We start from the raw sequence: 21,800 nt of genomic DNA, 5'->3' as shown, positions 1-21,800 counted from the left end.
TAACGTTTTCTGTGAAATTAACATATCTGGAGTAAACTTGTTTTCACTCTACTCTGTTTTTGCAAGGACATAGAATCTTTTCAGTAGTGGGAGACCCTAACAAAATAAAAAATTAAAAAAAACTCAAAGCCCATATATGTATTATGCCAAATTTAAACTCAAAACAGATCAATGCATACATGTAGACTACTCCAAAGCTGAAAATGAGAGGTGAATTTCCTTTACAGCTTTCTACCAATTGCAATCAACTATCATGCTTGCAGAGCTCAGTGATGCAGCTAATGTTACAGATATCATCTTCAGTTTTATAAAGGCAGTCAAGCTTTATGATACTCCAAGTACCATGTTAACAACATGAAAAGGTCTTTATCAATAATTACAAACACATCCAGGCTATAAATAAATGTTATGCACACATACACAAAAAGAAGTACCATGGCACTGATCTATGAACCTGATCTGTAAAAAAAAAAAAAAAAAAAAAAAAAACACTTAACCAAGGAAATCTTTCAATTTGTTCTTCCATTTAATAGTAATCACTTTCCAATCATTTGCTTATTCAAACATATTATGCAAATATATGACCTGTATTAACTTAATGATCATGTGGTTCAGAGACTAGTAAGTTCAGTGACAATCAGTGGATGTTTCACTGCCCATATGACCATACAGACTCTGCCACTCCTACTACAATATCAAAATCTTATCCTTCAAAATGTAAATACAGTGACTGACGGAATTGGGGCCGTTCAAATACCAGGACTAAACAACATAAAGAAAAGCGAAGAGAGGGAGAATTTTGGATCAGTTTTTCCTTAGTCATTAACAAGTACACCAGTATGATTTTTCCTACTCATGGGAAAAATCCAATCCCCTGATGGTAAACTTAAGGTCTCCAGCTTTGATCATAAACTGGAAATGGCAGGACTTGCCCTTTCAGAAAGAGCAACCTTTTGCCAAATGATTCTCCTGTATATCAGCTGATTCAGAAATTTAAGACATGCTTTTAAGTATAGAAGAGAATGTGATATGTTTCTATTCTCTTTCTGTATAATAGTTATTCACATCAATAGGATTCCTAAATAAAACATCAAATTATGCTTCTGGACTAGGTGGGATCTATTACATTAAGTTAAAACAGCTAAACAGAAAATATTTATATACTGAGTGTTTTTTTTTTTTTTTTAGAAAATGCTTACCCTCACTCCCACTATCATTCAATTGTCTTAGCCTTTCCAGAGCTAGTATGTTATCATTCTTTTCCGATATAACTGTGAGTTGGTTTGACTTATCAGTTGTTTAGGCAAATTCTTGGTGGAAACAAATAGTAGTCCATGTATGACTCTGTAAATTAAAATTTAATGGACTATTTAATTGGTTAAGTTTTAAAAAAAAAAAAATTAAATAATAGATAGATAGAAACCCCCCCCCCCAAATTGTGTGTACTGCTCCTGAATGTGATGATGTGAACTTAGTTTTTGTATAGTATCATTGTTTTGTCCAGAAATGAAATAAAAGTAAATCCAATAATAAAACATCAGATTTATTAATGATGTTTAACTTCTGCCAATTTAGAATATATTAATTTTTGCTGCCAGCAAACAACAACTTAAAAACAAAAAAACACACAAATTAAAAACTAGAAACACTCCCTGTTATTGAAAAGAAATTCCATAAAAATATACATTTGACTGTCTTGCATCTTTTGTGATCAGTGTAATCATCCCGAACCAAGAACCAGGTAGTCACCCATCATGGCTTCATCCCACCTTCCTTGGCTGTATGTCCTGGTGGAATCTCACCCCATGCTCTTCCTCATAACTGTGGAAGAGATTTATTTGGTCTGGAAAAAATCCAAATGAGGGTGCAACTAATGGAGCTCAATTGACATGTTGCATCAGATAATTTTGGAAACATAGACTGTGTGTGTGTGCCCGAAGGTTCTCCCCCCCTTGAGAATCCAGTGCTTTAACAAATTGTTTAACTAGTCTCGGCTTGATGTGGTGTGATGGAAACAAGGTCAATGTGTGTTTGTTTCAATTGTGGTCTCCAGAGTTTCCCCTATATGCTGCTGTAGCATCTGAAAAGGTGAAGGCCGGCAAGTGTATGTATGTAGGTATGTAAGTATGTGTCTTGTTATGTTGAGTGTCGGCACTGGCGACTTTGCAGCCAGGGGGCAGGAGACACCTGGTCCCCTGACCCCTGACTCCCAACCTTGGCCACGACGAGGCACACCAGGGTTCGCTTTCTAGCTGATAGACTTATTGGGGCTATCAGGCAAGCCTGGGAGCCCCAAGGGAAAGGAAGTGGGGATAAGAATTGAAGTATGAGGATTGGAAGGGTGGGGAGGTTGGATAGAAGATAGGGGAAGAGATAGACCTCCCATGAAATAGAAGAGAGAAGTTTACGATAGTGTATAGAGTGGAAAAAAATAAATTAAAAAAATACAACAACAAAAAAATAATAATAATAATAAATAAATAAAAATTAAAAAAAACCTATATACAATGTTTACTATTAGCTAAGTGAGTACACTCCTGGGGGACTTAATCAGAAAACCAAAACTATGAATAACACTTCATTACATTAATTAACACCATTTGAAAAGTATTAGGCCACAGCAACCAGACACACTTGTCCAGTTGTACGGGACTCAACCACTTTACCTCAGCTTTTTTTTTTTTCTTTTGCTGGTGCTATGATTATCTGATCCGACACTACCAGATTTCACCATTAAACTCAGAAGGCAAATGGCGAGGCGCTATCCATGAACAAACATAAGTAGCACCCTGTCATTGTTTTACAATTCAATATCATATTTACAACATGCACAGCCAACTTTTCCTCTGTACACAAAATCGCTATTAATATCGTGATAGTCTTTACAAGTCACATTTTGACAGAAACCACACTGCTCAAGATCCACTAACACAACCAACAGATAACCTCTCTGTTAATTCTACTAAATCCAGTTTTATATTTATGGCAAATAATCTACAAAACACAACATCATTACCATTGTGGAATCAACATATTTACTTAAGAAAAGAAAACTAAGGACTTATTTACAGAAAAACATATTTAATGGGGGGAAAAAAAAAAAAAAAAGCATGATAGTTCTTGTCCTTGAACACAAACTCTGGATTACTTGGCATCACTCTTTACAGATCAACTCCAATTAGTCTCTTCCTATGTGCAAACAATTTATCTGCAAAATTACAAAAGGCTAGGAAATTTTCTTTATCATTGACAAAACATGGTAGGTCATCTTCATTGTACACTTCTGTAAGAAGCTGTAGATTATTTCTTAAGTCTGTATAGAGGTAGCAGTTAAATATTAAATGCTCCATGGTCTCAGGAGCACCACACTTACATAATGGAGAGGCAGCCAACCCCAGAGTGAACAATTTGGAGTTCAAGCTGCCATGCCTTGTTAGAAGAACAAGAGATTCTTTACAACATTGTGTGCTTCAGATTGGGTTTGCCAGAACCGAATTCTGGCAAACCATACTTTATGGCCATTCTCTTTGCCACTGCTACACTTCAAGGTTCTGGGATTCCTTCTCCATTTACAAGGAGTTTCACTAAGCTGCCTTATTTTTTCTGCCACTAGGATAGCAGGGTAGTAGACCTAGAATCTTGAAGTTTCCACAGACATTTCCATAGTGTTCTTTAATACAAACATAGTGCACAACAGGAATTGATGTGTATATGTTACCACTGTGAAGCAAAGCTGCTTTCAAACATTTATTCAGAACTATCTATGAAAGGATTCCACTCTTCTAGATTGTGACTAATATCAATTTATATATAAAGACCAATCAAAACAATAGTACAGTCAGTCCTCGTGTAACACGTGGTTACACTACATGAATTCGATCATACACGATTTATAAATAGAGGAACAATATCGTATATAACACGAACCGAATTCGCTTATGCACGATTCGCCTTATATCAGTGAAAGGGAAATGCTTTTCGCCATAATAACGTAAAAACCCACACAATTCCAGCAATCGGTATTATCGCATTTACTACCAGTTTATAACAGATTCCACTAGCAGAAATGCAGCTGGAAATGGTTTTTATTGTTTTATGGTAGTAACCCCCAGAAATGTGTTTCAGTAAAATGTGAGCTAGTGAGGTGTTAGTGTGTCTCTGCCGGCCTTTACGGTGTTGTTTATTAAGTTGCTACACGCGCGCAGCTTTGTTTATGTGTATTAAGCATGCCTCCTCATTTTGTAATTGTGCTAAAAATGAGTAAAATACTTAAAAGGTGTGAAAAGGAAGCATCCTGGTGAAGACACTACAGATGCAGAGAGAAAAGGAAAAGCAATATTGATAAACAGAGACGGAATGGGTCAAAAATTCTTACCCGGGAAAATTTGTAGCGGCCTCATACTAGCCAAAATCACACCAGCCTCCACCCTCTTCTGGCCTCCAGCCCACCGAGGTTTCCCCGGTAAGGCTTGTGGCCAGTCCACCTCTGTTGATAGAGAAAAAATATGAAATTTGAAACATTTTGAGCAAAATTAAGACCATGTGATATTGCAATTGCTACTGGCCTAAATGAGGCAATGCCGAGAATTAGAAAGAATGCAGAAAAAATAAAAACAACTTTCATAGCAGGAACAACTCAAAGTGTAATTAAAATCATTAGATCAAGACACAAAGAATTGGAAGAGATGGAACGGCTGTCATCCGTTTGGATAGAAAATCAAACAAAAAGACAAGTTTGCTTACGATAGAAGCAAAAGCATTAGTAATATTTTATTATGTAATAGTCGTAATAAAATACTTACGTATTTTATTATGATTATTTGTTGTGTTTGGTAATGTTTTGGTTACAAATATGTGTTCAGTCTTGGGTGGTCGGCACCTAACCCTATTTTTCCCGTAGGGTCTGTTATTTATATTGCACGAGGATTTCTAGGAACACAACTATCGTGCTATACGAGGACTGACTGTACAAGGATTCTGCAACAATTTTTAAAAAGATGCAAAATTTTTACACAGTTGCTGATTAGGGAAATGTGGTACTTTACTTGAACTAGCTTCTGTGGTGTAATCCCAGAGTACCTCTTCACCACATTCATCATCCAATTCTGAAGGCTATTCTGTACTAGATGTGTGGGGGGGGATTGTGTTGTTTTCATTATGTAGCACCAGATGGTATGTTGGGGTACACTGCAGCTGTTCAATCTAGAGACTAAATTTTGGTGTATCCACCATACAAAAGTACTATGCTATGCAATATGATCTCTCTCTCTCTCTCTCTCTCTCTCTCCATATTCAACAACAAAAGACCTACACGTATGACTACCATGAAATTAAATCATCCTTGTAATGTTGACATGCAACTACTATTACAGCAGAAGTGAGTTGCCCACAGCTTGTCTTGTTTATTCATATGCTACATTTCAAAATAGGTATCATATGCACTGCAAAAGCACACTAGTGAAAGTAATAATGGCAGGAATATTCTAGACCTGATCATCACCAATAAAACAGATCATCTCATAGGTCTGACAGTCGTCTTCAGTGTATGTCTTCTGCTCCACCTCGAAACCATTATCCTTGCTAATGCTTCAGGGATCATTAGCGAGAATGGTTACGGAGCTCAAAGTCGGATGAGAAAGGGGTAGCAATTGTTAAAAGAAAAGGAATGTGTTTTTAATTTTGTGCTACATAGCCTCTTCAACTAGAGTTAAATGACGAAGTGAAAATGCATTACAATTATGGTATACCATTATGGTTATTGTCAGAAAAGCCTTGAATTATTATTATTATTAGCCATATGGTGCAAGGTAGCCTGAGGCTTATGCTACACCAGCCGAAAAAAAGAAATTCTAAATTGCCCTGAGATTGAGAGAGAGAGAGAATAAGAGTCAGAAGTAGAAGGGAATCACCAAGAAAGAGAAGAATGATGATATCCACCTCAGGACCCTGGGTGTGCCAAGCCCATACTCACCAGATGTGACCCCCTGTGGTGAATGTTTATATTCCGTTAAATAAAATTCAGCATGAGAAGGATTCCAATATGGGTGAATAATGAACTGGCCAGGTTAATTGAGCAGAAAAAGATGGCAGGGAAATTAGAATTATAAAAAGTACTGAAGCCTGTAAACAGCTGCAAATTGATCTGTAATATTACCACAGAAAAGTCTTAAATAACAAAGCTGGTGCTGCAGATGAATGGAGAGGTACTTTCCATTTATATTTACAGAAGAAAGACCCGTCATAGCAATGATAAACTTTGCTGGTGAAATTGAAAGGCATAAAATTAGCAATTGAAATTTTACATTATTTATTTGACAAACTGTAAAGAATAAAAGTGAATAAAGCTCCTGATTATGGTGGCATGCACTCAGTAATAATGAAGGTGGTAATAGAGTGCATGGAACCATTAAAGGTAGTGATGAAAGTCACTGGACTCATGGGATTCCCTTGGATTGTAGAAGTGGCAGAACTACAAATACATAAAGGTGGTTCTAAAAATGGTATAACTGACCAGCCAGTCTAACTTCAGTGGTAGCGGAAATCAATGAGGCATCGATCAAGAGTGAAATAGTTTAATTTAGATAGAATTCTGAAAGAAACACAGCATGATTTTGTAAAGTTAAAATCATTTTTAATCAACTCTGTTAGTTATTTTGACATTGTCACACACGAGCTCAATGTAGCAAATAATTTCAACATTCTTTACATGGATTTCAACGAAACATTTGACTCGGTCCCACATATATGTTTACTGTATATGCTAGAACATGTTGGAATCGCAGAAAAAATCTTTAGATGGATCACATGATTTGAACTGTTCATCGGTATTCAGTTTTCAGCAACCTGTATAGGATTATCAATAGTTCACATCTTTCAGACCAATGCTGTTCATACCTTCCCTTTCCTTCTAGTGTTTACATAAGTAAAGAAGACTTTGCTACTTTGAATGCTTTTTCAGAGACTGTTCCTTATCTGCCATGGCTTGCCTAACTCCTTTTAGGACTTGACTGCAGATTAGTTTGTATATACTGTATGTTTCTACAGAGTGTCTCAAAAATATTGGTACAAACGTTTAGGGGGGGATAGCTAACATCTAAAGGAATGTGAATCGCATAGGAACCCATAATCGGAAACATCACGGGAAGGTAGAGCCGACCGGGCTAGCCGGGTGGGTAAAGTGCCTACCTAGCAACCGAAAGGTCACAGGTTCGATTCCCGCCTCGGGCTTGGATCAAAGTACTGCAAAAACCTTGGGAGGTGCATTATGGCCACAGAAGCCTATGCGCCAACAACTACCAAAAAAAAAAAAAAAAACAGGAAGGTAGTAGCAGAGGCACAAGAAGCAAAAATGACACAAGACAGTAAAATTAGTGGCAAACATTTATTTGACATAATATTGACGATGGAGTACGAGATTAGCATTAGCATTAGTAGAGGCATTTGATGCAAGAAAGCAAGCTTATGCAGCATTAGCCAAAAAAATAAATAAATAAATAAAAAATAACTTAAACTTATTTAGGCTATCAACTTCCACGACAAGGGATGGAAGTCTATTCCACCAACCAACCACCCGCTGGCTAAAGGCAAATTTCCTCACGTCTATCCTACATCTGTCTTTTCTCAATTTGAATTTATGCCCTCTCAGGTGATTATTCTGAGCAAGAAAAAGAATCCCATCAGAATTGAGCATGCTCAACCCATTCAAGGCTTTATACACCTCTATCAGATCACCTCGCCGGTGCCTAGTCTCCAGACACTGTAATTTGCTAATCTTGTTGCCCTTCTCTGTACTCGTTCCAGAATCTCTACATCCTTCTTGAAATGAGGCCTCCAGACCTGTATACAGTACTCTAGGTGTGGCCTGACCATTGCCTTATACAAGGGAATAATCACCTCCTTATCCCTGCTAGAAAAATTCCTATATATCATTGACAATACACCATGAGCTACTCTTGCAGCCCGTCTGCACTGCTCAGAAAACTTCATATCTGCCTGCACAATTACCCCCAGGTCCCTTTCATTCTCTACCACTGTCAGTGTAGTACCACAGAGTTGATACCTTGCTCTGGGGTTGCTGTTTCCCATATGTAGTACTTTGCATTTGTCAATGTTAAACTTCATTTGCCACCTCTCAGCCCATCTGCTCAACCTTTCCAGATCCTGTTGCAGTAGCATAGTGTCAGTAGTGTCCTTGACAACCCTGCCAACCTTCGTATCGTCTGCAAACTTGGACATTAAGCTTGATATACCATCATCAATATCATTTATAAACACAGAAAACAATAATGGACCCAATACTGAACCCTGAGGGACTCCACTAATAACATTAGTCCACGATGAGCAGTGTCCATTGATTACCACTCTCTGTCTTCTCCCCCTCAACCACCCCTTTATCCATAGCAGCAATTTGCCTCCAATGCCGCACTGCTCCAATTTGTGCAGCAGTCTTCCATGTGCAACAGTATCAAAAGCCTTTCTAAGATCCAAGTATATAATATCAAAGTTATTCCCTGCATCCATTTCTTTTGTGACTGCATCATAGTATCCAATCAAATTGGTCAGGCAAGACTTCCCCTTAACAAAACCATGCTGTGTCTGAGCTATCACTGAAGTCTTGTCTAGATGATCCTGCAGTGCTTCTTTAACCAGTGCCTCCATTAATTTTCCAGGAACAGAAGTTAAACTAACAGGTGTATAGTTACTTGTGTCGCCCTTTGATCCTCCTTTGTGAATTGGGGTCACATTTGCACATCTCCAGTCCATGGGTACTTCCCCTGAGTCCAAGGAAGCTCTCATAATTATGGCTAAGGGTTTGCTTACTTCCTTTGCTGCCTTCTTTAATATAACTGGATAGATCCCATCCACCCCAGGTGCCTTTCTTGTGTTTATCTTCAACAATTTCTCCTCCACTTTACTCTCAGTTATTACAAGATTCTCTAGCTTACTGCCAGAGTTGAATACACCTCTGGCATTCCCCTCGCTGAATAACTCCTCATGTGTGAATGTCGATGCAAAATATTCATTCAGTTTGTTAGCTACCTGAGCAGGATCATCAACAGTGGACCAATCTGATTCATCCCCTTCCTTCTAGAGTTTACATAAGTAAAGAACTCTTTGCTGTTTTTCTTTGCATCCCTTGCCAAAGATTTCTCGTAATCTGTCTTCGCCTGCCTAACCTCCTTTGTAACTTGGTTACAGATCAACTTGTATCTATCATAGGCTTCTGTGTCACGTGTTAATTTGTATGTATCCCATGCATTTTTCTTCTCTGCCATATGTCTCATTAGTTCATCTGGCATCCACTTAGGCCTAAACCTTGAACAAAATTTCTTAGTTGGTATGTAAAGCCTAGTAGCTTCCAAGATAAGTTCTTTGAATGCTTCCCATTTTGAATTTGCTGTTGGTAACATCATCAGTTGGTCCCACGGTATAGAATTTAAATACTGTCTCAGTCCATCGTAGTCGCCTTTACGAAAGCAATAACCCTTCCCTTTACCCCTAATGGTAGTTACCTCTTTGAGTAAATCCCACTTCAGCACACTGTGATCACTGCCACCTAGTGGTTCATTTACCTGCAGATTCTTAATGCATGAAGAATCACTACTGATAATCAAATCAAGAGTATTGCTCCCTCTAGTTGCCTCCCGAACATGCTGATGTAGAAAACAGTCATCCAATAAATCCACAAAAGGCTTGCTAGTGTGTGAGTGACCAGCCCTCAAATTCCAGTCAATATCTGGGAAATTAAAATCCCCCATTATAAGACTCTCTGATTTACTGGCCCACTCTATTTCCCTGTACAATTTCTTATTATACTCATCAGAGTCATTAGGCCTATAGCACACTCCTACTCTCAATTTTGATCTCCCAATGCTTATGTCACACCAAACTGACTCGACACTGCACTGTCCAGCAATGTCAACTGGCTTCACTTCCTTGGATTTTATGTATTTCTTAACTAATAGCATAACCCCTCCTCCCTTCCTACCCTGTCTATCCTTTCTGTAGACATTGTACTCCCCAAATTCCAGTTCTGCATTCCTTATATCTGTGTGACACCACGTCTCTGAAATCTCCACAATATCTGCCTTTGATGTTTTGAGCAATTACTCAAATTCATCAAATTTATTTACTAAACTCCTAGCATTGGTGTACACGCAAGTATACATGCACCTGTTCTTTTTCTTAGCTACCCTAACACAACCTATGTGTTTATTTGTACCCCAATGATTCCCAGCAGTCTCTGAAATATCCTGCATCTTATTTTTCAGGCTGCGGCTCATTCCAATAGAAGCTGTGCAAGAATCACTTTCACCTCTGCCAGTGGCTACTGTTAATCTATTAGTCCTTGTATCCCCCCAATCTAGCAGTTTTCCGACCCACCTAACACTGCCTCGATAGCATCAGCAAACATTCTTGCACCCTTTCTATTTAAGTGTATCCCATCCCTGTAGGAGCAGTCTCTCCTGTTAACAAGTACAGACCAGGCTGAAAAAAATTCTACCCCTTGAGCCTTGCACAATCCTTCCAGGGCTGAATTGATCCACAGGGCTCTCATCATATACTCCCTCGTATCGTGTCTGGGTAGAATTGCAGACACTTTCAAATTGAACCCTAATTCATGGCTTTTTTTAAACAGTGACCTGTACCTGTTAAGTAATTCCGCCAGTCTCCTACTCTTAATATCATTAGTGCCAACGTGTAGAACTGGGATGGATGCATTTCATGATGTTACAACAGATGTTTGAAGGTTCCACCATGAGACGCGATGAATGCGTGACCGATGCAGCATGGATTGGCGGACACGGTCGAACACACCTGGAGTTTCTTTTACAATAGCAGCAGCGCAGACGAGTCTCGCCACGAGATCCAGTTCCGTCTCCACAAGCGATTCATACATGATAGATTTGAGGGCCCCCCACAGAAAGAAACCAAGGCTCGATAAATCAGGTGAGCGTGGGGGCCAGTCAACGGGTCCACCACGGCCAATCCATCAACGCCCAAAACGCCTGTTCAAATGGTCACGAACATACCTTCCATAATGGGCAGGTGCCCCGTCGTGTTGAAACCAAATGTTGCATCTCACATTTGCTGGAACATTGTCAAGTAACCCTGGTAGAACTTGTTCAAGAAAGATCCGATATTTAGCGGAGTTCATGCGGTATGGTAACAGGTATGGGCCGACTAAGCAGTCACTGACCATACCTGCCCACACATTTATTGCGAAGTGATGTTGTGCCGCATGGGGGCGCACACCGTGTGGGTTGTCGTGAGCCCACACATGTGCATTGTGCTGATTGAATAAGCCTTCCTGAGTGAAATAAGCCTCATCCGTGACCAAAACATAGGCTGGAAAATTCAAGTCTTGGAGAAACCACTGCGCAAAAGCCACACGTGCAGGATGATCTTGGGGGAGCAGTAACTGAACCCTTTGGAGATGAAAGGGGTGTAAGGAATCGTCATGCCAGACATGCTCTACACTGAAACGAGACACTCCTAAGGCAGAGGCAACGGCACGTGTGCTGGTAGTAGGATTATTCTGGATGGCATTCAACACACTTTCTTCCATGGCGGGAGTTCGCATCGAACATGGTCTGCCCACACTACTCCTGTTACCTCTAAATGACCCATAATCGCACAAATTTTTATGCACACGCGCAACCGGTGGTCCGGTATATGTCTGTCTGGGACGCGTTCTCCATAAATTCATTGAGCGGCTCGTCCATTGCCCTCTGCTAATTCATACACTAGGTGCATGTCTGCCAGCTCACAGTTCGTATATCGATGCATGCTCTTCGTGCGGCGACTACTGCTTAAATGAGTAAACCAGAAATTTTCCCTCTCGCAAACTGATGAACAGCACTGTCTACTGAATTACGGTGACGTTTCCAGTTATGGGTTCCTATGCGATTCACATTCCTTTAGATGTTACCTACCTCCCGTTAACATTTGTACCAATATTTTTGAGACACCCTGTATATCACCTGATAATTTATAAGCATCCCATACATTTTTCTTCTGCTGGCCAGGTGGGTAAAGTGCCTGCCTGGCAACCCAAAGGTTGCGGGTTCGAATCCCGCTTCGGGCTTGGATCAGAGTAAAATGCAAAAACTTTGGGAGGTGCATTATGGCCACAAAAGCCAATGCGCCAACAACTAACAAAGAAAAAAAAAAAAAAAAAAATTTTCTTCTCTGCCACACGTCTCAGTTCATGTGATATCCATTTGGGTCTAAGTCTTGAACAATATCTTTTAGTTGGTATAAAACCCTTGTAACTTCTATGAATACTTCCTGGATATTTCCCATTTAGAATTTGTTGTTGTTAGCATCATCAGTTGGTCCTGCTGATTATATCTGAGACCATTGTAGTCATTTTTATGATAGCTAAAACCCTTTGCTCCTAACAGCAGTTGCATCTTTAAGTAAATCCCACATATGTTACACTGTGGTCACTATTACATAGTGGTTTTTTATCTGCAGGTTTTTAATACTGGAAGAGATGGTGATGATCAGATCAAAGTATTGCTTCCTCTTGTTCCCTCTCTAGCATGCTACTGTAGAAAATAATCTTCCAATAAATCCACAAAATTTTCTAGTGTGTGTGAGTGACCAACAACCCACAAGTTTCGGTCAATATCCAGAAAGTTAAAATTCCTCATTATAAGACATTTTGATTTGCTGGCCCACCGTATAGTAGGCTTTGTAATCCCTAACACCTTGCTTTCCAGGCTACTGCATGTCCCAATAGAAGCAATACTAGAATTGCTTGCACTCATACCTGCAGTCTGTATGTCTCCCCCCCCCCCCCAAGATGGAAATTTTCTCCAGCCACCTAACACTGCCTTGATGGCATCAGCAAATATTCTTCTACCTCTTGTATTTAAGTGTAAATCATCTCTGTAAATAGTCTCTTCTATTTATAAGCACAGACCATACTCAGAAATCTTCTACCCCAGTAAGCTCTGCATAGTTTCTCCAAGGCCAAACTGATTGATGGGGCTGTAATTGTGTATGCCCCCCTCCCATCATGTGTGGGCAGGATTGTTATTTCTGCAGTGCTATTTAGACTGGAGTTCAGGATATTTTCTTTTATTTACTGAGTTGTTAATTACTGGAAAACATTGTCTTTCCATGGATAGTTCAGACCCAACAGCTTTGGGAATTTTAAAGATCATCTGGATAGATACCAACATGAAGAACATAGGTATTTTATGTTGTTATTTATCTATTTATCATTATTATTATTTTTTTTAATTAATGATTTTTTTTTTTAACTAGTGCGGTGCTGGTTGGCTAATACTAATACTTAGTGCTTCACCTGCTTCTGACCTATATATTATCTATGAAACAACTACAAATGACACCTTGAGTTTAGATTACTTTTTTTTTCTTTTTTTTTTGTCCTCTCCTTTTTCCCATTATATATATATGAGGTCAGCGTTTTTACTGTTTTGGCATGAAAATTTTACGGCCGGATGCCCTTCCTGACACCAACCCTCACCCTTTATCCGGGCTGGGGATTTGCGGTGGTCATTCCCTGACCTACCGCCTCCTCTGTATTTGGTGGTCACGGGCTTGAACCTCGGTCTAATCAAGAAGCGTGTGCTACGCACTGCTGCTCCAGCCCACCTGGCTACGGAGGCGCCTTGAGTTTAGATTACTAAATACATAATAAATATATACATAAACTTTTTATATTTACACAGTGTAATCAGTTTGGTTTTAGAACAATTAGTCTACCTTACACATGATGCTAAAGTGAAATGTACATCCACAGTATATATTTCCACTAATAGAGAGACCATCTGATCATGGTTAATGATTAGGCATGGTATTTTTAGATGTTGGTAATTTTTAGATATAGAAAACTAACTGTCCCACCAATATGAAGATAAAACAAAGGATTTGTTCACGGATGACCAGACTGCTAATATTCGATGAATGATAGTAATATCCTTTGTTTATAATAAAAACATGTTTTATCTCTACTAGATAAAAAAACATTCTTTGATGTTGATATGCTTTTTCAAGTCAAACTGCTGCATTTAATTTGGTAACAAAATATAGTCTCTTCTCTCTCTCTCTCTCTCTCTCTCTCTCTCTCTCTCTCTCTCTCTCTCTCTCTCTCTCTCTCTCTCTCTCTCTCTCCCCAAATGCTTTTCATTGAATTAAAACTAAATTTACAGTTCATACAGTTATTACAAATTTGCTATAATAATGTAGTGAAATTTGATTTTATATACAAAATCTGAATTTTCAGGAAGCAGAATCACTATACAAAACAATGATAAAAAAATTCAAGCAGAATAAGGAAGTGTGGATTCATTTTGGCCTCTTCTATATGAAGTATGGAAGGTGTGACTATGCTAGAAAATTGATGAATAGAAGCCTTGACAGTTTAGATAAAAGAGAACGTAAGCTTACACTATTTTTAATGAAGCTCTGTTTAAAATTTGGAATCTGATAATTTTATATACAGGATAAATCATTTGAAGAGCTCAAATTCATTCTAAGTGCCATATTTTGCTAAAATCACTTTTTGTCTTAGAATAATTAAATTATTAGTGGGAGGCACATTTTTTTTTTTTTTTATGAAAACCCCAAACACGAAAGGTATCAAAACCTATAGTACTAGTACTTAGTACCGTGCATGGATTGAAGGAGAAGTATGGGGGGAGGGGGATGCCGGAAACTTTGCTCTAGAGAACTAAACATGGGGTTTCACCACTTCAAGCCTCCAATAAGAAAAGTGGTCGTATTTCACCGGTTGATGAAAGTCATCTACCACCTAAGCACTTGAAATATACAGAGGGTATCGGCACTGGCATACAGAACTATTCTAGGGCAAAGGCTAATTTTAGCAAAATTTGGCATTTAAAACATTTGGAACTTCGGCTCTTCATTTCCAGTTTTCTAGAAATAATTATAATGAAAAAACCCAAAATATTTATTAAATTCTTTATAACAGTAATAATTTGTATATACTGTCGAACTCGGTTATAACAAGCGTGGAAATAATGAGATCATGGCTGTAATGAGCAAAAAACCCATAATGATTTTAAGTTACGCGTGTTCCCACACAATCACTCACTGTTATAATGAGTGTACTACACGGATATACCTTACAAATTTTGGTAACTATGCAAACATTCTTAATTGCTCGGGTAGTCAAAAAACCCCAATTCTTGGAATAGACAGCAAAAATGAAAGCAGTGAATTAGCTTTTATGACCACCCGCATTGAATTAGGGGCCAGTTTATGAACTAACCTTGTCCATTCGGGGATAGGAGGGAAATACAGTAGTGCATTGGCATTCTACTTGTAATTTCTATGGTTGCATTACCCTATTTACAGATTGTCTTGTATTCACTGAACCATAAATTTATTTCAGGACTTCTAAGAATTTTGGAAACAATAATTGTTTGTATGCAGATCACTTTACTGTCATTTTAAAGTAAAATCAGTTAGAAATGAGCCCTTCCTTCGGAAACATGTCTACTGACAAAAGAAGGTGTTTCTCGATTCCTGAAAAGGTCAGAATTATTTGTGAGTTAAAACATGGTACAAAAAATGTTTTCGTTGTGAAAGAATAAACATATTTACACATGGCCTTTGTTTCTTTAAAACAAATTCCTAGTGACCTTTTCTTTTCACATTTTTAGGGTGAAATATTAAATTTAAAAAGAAACCATAGATGACTTTCATCAACCGGTGAAATACGACCACTTTGCTTATTGGAGGCTTGAAGTGGTGAAACCCATGTTTAGTCTCTAGAGCAAAGTTTCTGGCATCCCCCTCTCGCCATACTTCTCCTTCAACCCATGCATGGTACTAAGTACTATAGGATTTGATACCTTTCGTGTTTGGGGTTTTCATAAAAAAAATAAAAAAAAAATATATTGGCACTGGAAAAGAAGATAACTGAAAGTGCAAGGTTACAAACATCGATGAAGCATTGCTTCAATGGTTCCCTACACAAAGAAGTGCTGGATTTTCAGTAGACGGTCTGATCTTGAGGGCTCAAGTGGAAAAATGTGCTCAACAATTTGGATGCAACAATTTTGTATGTAACAATGGTTGGCTGGATAGGCTGGGTCGATTTAAAATCCAACATGACATCGTTTATGCAAAAATTAGTGGAAAATCTCGATCTGCAGATGAACGGATTGACCATGAGGAAAGATTTCAGTCTATAACGCCGAAAAAACAGGAAATTGTGTAATTAGTATTGTTTTTAATTACAGAGAAATAAATTGTATTTAGTATTAAGTGTGTGGTTTTAAAATTACAGATAAATAAATTGCATTTAATATTAAGTGTATTGTAGTTTATACAAGCATATTAATACAAATAATGTGTAGGTATATACTAATATTAATTTTTTTCTCTCTAATATTTCTTTTGTTTTTTGAATCTTGATAAAATATTTTTATCAAGTGATAGAAAATTTTAAAAAAACAGGAGGTAGATTTAACTCATCACTGATATAGTGAGTAATGGTTGTAATGAGGAAATTTTGTCAGTCCCTTGATGCTCGTTATAACCAAGTTCAACTGTATATTGTGTATATATATATAACTTCCCCCCCCCTTTTTATAGCAGTTTATTCTTTTAAGTGTGAATTTTTATGTAGTTTTATCTTGGCAGAAAGCACAGAATAAGGTACAAAAATTCAGAATAATATACTGTAATTTTATTTTCTCACTAAGTTGTTTTTTTTTTTTTTCTTTTAATATATTCTTTGTAGTAGACTATAAATTAGGCCAGAAGCATCTTAAAGGGTAAAATGCTATGTATACAAACATAAATACAGCCATAGTTATATTTTATGACCTACTTTTAATGACAAACATTCCAACTATCATATGATTGTTAACTGTTAAAATCGGTGGCCATATGCTGATTGGGCAGTTCAGTGCAACTTATCTATCCTATGTTCATGAGTCCATTGGCTGGACTGGTATGGGAGGTTACATTCTTTTCATGCTCCAATTTTTGATACTAAGTGCTTTCATTGAAGTTTATGTTAAATAGTTATATGACTACTCTTCACACTAAAGTAAATTGTTTTTAATCATAATTACTGTATTGCTACTGCACTGACCAGTGTTTAGACACTGTGCTGCTCCACCAGTGATTTTTTTTTTTTTTTAATGAAAACCCCAAGGTATTAGAACCTATTGAACTTCGTACCGAGCATGGGATGGAAGTTGAGAAGATGAAAGAAGACATTTGTTGACATTTAGACCTGAACTTCTATAGACTCTAATTTTCGGGAAATATGTGTGAAGGTAGATGAAAAGTTGGTTCTGTGAGTTTGAAGCTGGACAGTAAATGGATGTTGGTTGGTGGTGGCATGTGTTCGGACTGTTTTGGAAGAGAGAGCAGGAATTATAGAAGAAAATTCAGAAGAACAGTGCCCATAGAAGTATCTGTAGAAAGGGCATGCAGCAGAAACAGTACATCTATGAGACAGCGAGTGGATAGACTGTAGAGATGAGTCATTACCCTCTTCTGAATGGAATCTAGAAACGTGAGAGGGGTTTTAGGGGCATTGCACCAGATGTGGGAACAATATTCCATGGTAGGGCAGATTTGCAATTTGTGCAGAGTGAACAGCTGCTTGGAAGAAAAGTAACGCTGAGAGCGTAAGAAAAAACCAAGTTTTTTAGATGCAGGAGAAGCAATATTTGTAATGCGCTTGTACCAAGAGAGAGATTAGAAGTTAGGGTAATCCCCAAAAGAGATATATATCATCTTGCCTAGAAATCGGAGTGTCACCAAAGATAAGCATAGGAGCAGAAGAATCCGTTTTGTGAGATGTAAGACAAGACTGAGTTTTAGAAGGATTGAAATCAACTAAGTTTTCTTTGCTCCGCTGGAGAATTACCTGGAGATGGGCATTTAAGGAATTGGTAGCTAATATTCGAGAAGCCGAAGCTGATTGAGTAGGGCGAGGTTTCTCAAACTGGAAGCAATCTGCTATCATCAACAAAATTATGGATAGTATTTCTGGTCATTGGAAGAAGGTCATTAATATACAAGAGGAAAAGAGTGGGGGAAAGAACTGAACCTTTGGGGACACCAGCATAAGTGGAGAAGTTAGAAGACAGAGGGCCATCTACCATCACCTCAGTGAGCAGTCAGAGAGAAAACTGGATAATCAGTTACAAAAAAACAGTTGGCAAACCATAAGATGGAAGTTTGTTTAGAAGACCTTTATGCCAAACACGATCGAAAGCCTTTGAGATGTTTGAGATGCTTGTGTTTCACAGAACTTTTCCATTGAATTTGTCCATAAATGGGTAACATAAGCCAAAATATCACCGGTGGATGGACACTGATGGAACCCATACTGGCGGTCGTTGATCAGATGAAAGATTTCTAGATAGTTAAGAGTTGGTGGTTAATTGATTTCTCCATTACTTTAGAAAGAGTAGAAGTAGTTGCAATGGGATGATAATTGGATGGGATGGATTTGTCACATTTTTAGGGACTGGCTGGATAAGAGCAAATTTCTAGGCAGAAGGAAAAACACCTTTGGAATAAAAAAGTGAAAAAGACAGCAAAGAATAGGAGTGAGTTCAGGAGCACAGGTTTTGAGAACAAGTGGAGAAACACCATCTGGACCTGGAGCTTACTTAGAATCAAGAGTCATCAAAATCCTTCTGAAATCCTTTTGACAGAAGACCACTAGAGATATTGAATGGAACGTGTTGCAAATGGTGGGAGGTGTTTTACCAAGATCATTAATACACAAATTGGAAGAAAACTGGGATGCTAGCAGATCAGCTTTATACATGGCTGAAGCGACAATAGAACCATCTGGTTTTGACAGAGGTGGGAGCAGAGATGGGCAAAAGTGCAGCCAATAGCTTTGGCAAGAGACCAGAATGCTCGGTTACTATTAGGGTAAGAAGCAAGTTTTCTACTCTTAGCCTGTTCAAAGTCTAGTTTGGGCTGATTAATAACTGCTTTACAATTGTTGCAAGCTTTGGTATAGGCAGAAAATGAAACTGGAGAATTAGAAACAAGCCAATTACAATATGCAACATTCTTTTCTTGAACAGACTTAGCATATTTATTGGAAAACCAAGGTTTAGATAAAGGACGCGATTTTAAAGTTCAGTGTGGAATAAAGGATTCCATTCCTACAAGAATAATTTCACTGACACAATCTCAGCAAATGTTGACATCAAAAGTTTTGAAACAGTAATCCGACCAAGGAAAAGAAATCTCGCAGGTCATCCCATTTTGCATTCTTGTAATGCCAAACGACACGAGGTTCAGAATAGCTGTGTGATAAAGGCTCCATTGGAGAAGAGACAATCACCAACTTGTGATCTGAGGTGCTTAAAGAACCACTCACTTCAATTGTGTAATTAGAAGGGTTGTTTGCGAGAAAAATATCAAGCATGTTGGCCGTGTGGTTAGGATTGTCTGGTATTCTGGTAGCTAAATGAACAATCTGTGCGAGGTCATTAGTAATTGCAAATGCCTCAGCATCTCGACCAGCTGGGTCCGTGTGACTAGAAAATGGAAACCAACTGGAGTTGTGAACATTAAAATCACCAAGGAAAATTACCTCACTGTTAGGAAAAGTTGGACTGGAGAAAGTCAAGTTGCAGCGAGAGGAAGTCAAAGAGTTCCAAGTGAGTGGTGGAGTAAGGAGAACGATGGAGACAACAGATGAATTTGACAGAATGAGGTAGAGAGATTTAAAGCCAGAGAAGATCGAAAAGAGGAGATTTCAAATTACCAATTTTTAAATTTTATAGATTAATATAATAGTTTCATACCTTCTGGGCCTGTAGACAAATGTGTTTAAGGCCAGTTTGGATGGAAAGAAAAAGAAAAGTGGCATAACTCAGAGGGGGGAAAACCATGTAATTCCATTTGAGACTGGTCAACAAAGACCAAGTGAAATTACCATCAGAACTTTCTCCACTTTTTGAGGGTACTTATGCCCAGACCTTTCAGCTAGTCCATGACAAATTTTATTATATGCATTTTATTCTTTATTTTAGTCTTTCATTTAGTGTGAATTTTCCACTTTATTTTGTTTTGAAAATTTTATGTTTTATAATACTAATATAAATAACTCTTCTTTCAAAATTACAAACAAAATTTGATTACGCTTTTTTTTTTTTTTTTTTTTTTTTTTTTTTTAATATTAATAGATGTTGAAGTAATATCGAGGTTTGCTAGCATGGAATTCAAACATGGTGATCCTGAGTGTGGCAGAACTATGTTCGAGAGCATTCTGAACAACTATCCTAAACGAACAGATCTGTGGTCTATATATATTAACTTTATGCTGAAAGAGGGAGATATTGAGGCAGTAAGGTATGTACATTTTAGGGAAGTATACGATAATCACTTGCCATTCACTTGAATTTATTTCCTTAAAATTCTAGCCGGTGTGAACTTTGTGACCTTGGTTGTGGAATCGAGGTCACAAATGATAATATAGAAGCTCTCATAAATATTTTTTTTTACTCATCTAAATTTAAATAATACAAATTATAGTCAGTCTAAATAAACTTCAAGCATCTGAAATTAGTGATGATGTTCATTGATATTGATAACAAATATGTTTATGCATCGTTGATGATTGCATTTTGGGGGGGGGGTTGATGATTTGTTATTGGGGAGAGCTTCCAGGCTTACCTGTACTAAATTCTCCCCCCCCCCCCGTACTGACACCTCAGGATAGTCTGCATCATCATCTGAAAGTTAAATTGTGTGCATGCAGGCATTGATGCTTTTGGTATTTTTTGAAGACCACTAATGATGGCTGATGCCCTTCTGAAGTTGCTTTTGCAACCTTTCTGAAGAAGGTGTGAAGTGTTGACTAAATGGACCTGTTTTTACAGCTGTTTGGAAGGTTTAGAACATTGGTGATTAACTGTTAATCCATTGGATAGTCGAGCTTTATTGGTCCAGTGTGATGCAGTGCCCATTAATTCATGCACCATTTTTAGAATTCTCATTTTCGGACCATCCACCCACATCTTCACTACAAAAACCAGTTGTATCATCAGAGCTGAATGATACAATCAGCTCTTGTATATCTTCAGGTATATTTTCTGTAAACTATTGAGAGTATTAGTATTACTAATGGCTACATTGTGCAAGGCTTATGCACCAGCCAAAAAAAAATAGGCTTATTTGCACCATAAAATAACAAAAATAAAACAAAATAATAATAACAGAAAAGGAAATAGACAACCTATGCATTTCCTTCCTCCCATCCAGCTGACCTTAGAATTTCCCCAAACTGTCAGCCCCTACCACCCGTGTAGATAACGTATTCCAGTAATTTATAACTCCCTGGCTAAAATAAAACTTCCTACAATTCAGTCTAAACATCCTTTCCCCCCATAATTTGAAATTATGGCTCCTTGTTCTAGAATCATAACTGTGAAAATTTCTTCCTTATTCATTTTGCTTATGCCTTAAACACCTCAATCAAGTCTCCTCTAAGGTGCCTAGTTTTGAAGCTCTGCAACTTTCCTCATATGGATGCCCTTTTGCCGATCTCACCAGGAGAGGTACCCGTCTTTGTACCTTTCGGGAAGCACGTCTTTCTCTTTAGGTGCAGACTCCATACTTGAACACAGTGTGGTTTAACACTAGCCTTATATAATGGGATTATGACGTCCTTATCTCCTACTCACAATTGTTCAATAAATCGTTGATAGGACACCATGGGCCTATTGTAATACCGAAGTCCCTTTCCTCTACTGCTGAGTGTATAAGTTATTTTTGGGGTTACTGTTCCCTAGGTGCAATACCTT

General features: G+C 38.0%; 1 protein-coding gene across 1 annotated transcript in view; it reads left to right on the top strand.

Moving 5' to 3' along the window:
* Rrp5 (Ribosomal RNA Processing 5) overlaps positions 1–21,800 on the top strand; it is a 615,569-nt gene that overhangs the window by 580,379 nt on the left and 13,390 nt on the right. The window contains exons 35-36 of the mRNA XM_090384558.1: positions 14,261–14,414; positions 20,181–20,346. Coding sequence (XP_090240684.1) covers positions 14,261–14,414; positions 20,181–20,346 — 320 coding nt within the window. The remainder of the gene's footprint in view (positions 1–14,260; positions 14,415–20,180; positions 20,347–21,800) is intronic.

Source organism: Mastigoproctus giganteus, chromosome 11 (assembly GCF_048544385.1).
Source record: "Mastigoproctus giganteus isolate SK-2022 chromosome 11, ASM4854438v1, whole genome shotgun sequence".
Classification (NCBI taxonomy): domain Eukaryota; kingdom Metazoa; phylum Arthropoda; class Arachnida; order Uropygi; family Thelyphonidae; genus Mastigoproctus; species Mastigoproctus giganteus.
Note: the sequence above shows the minus strand (reverse complement) of the source record. Positions and strands in the feature narration are given on the sequence as shown.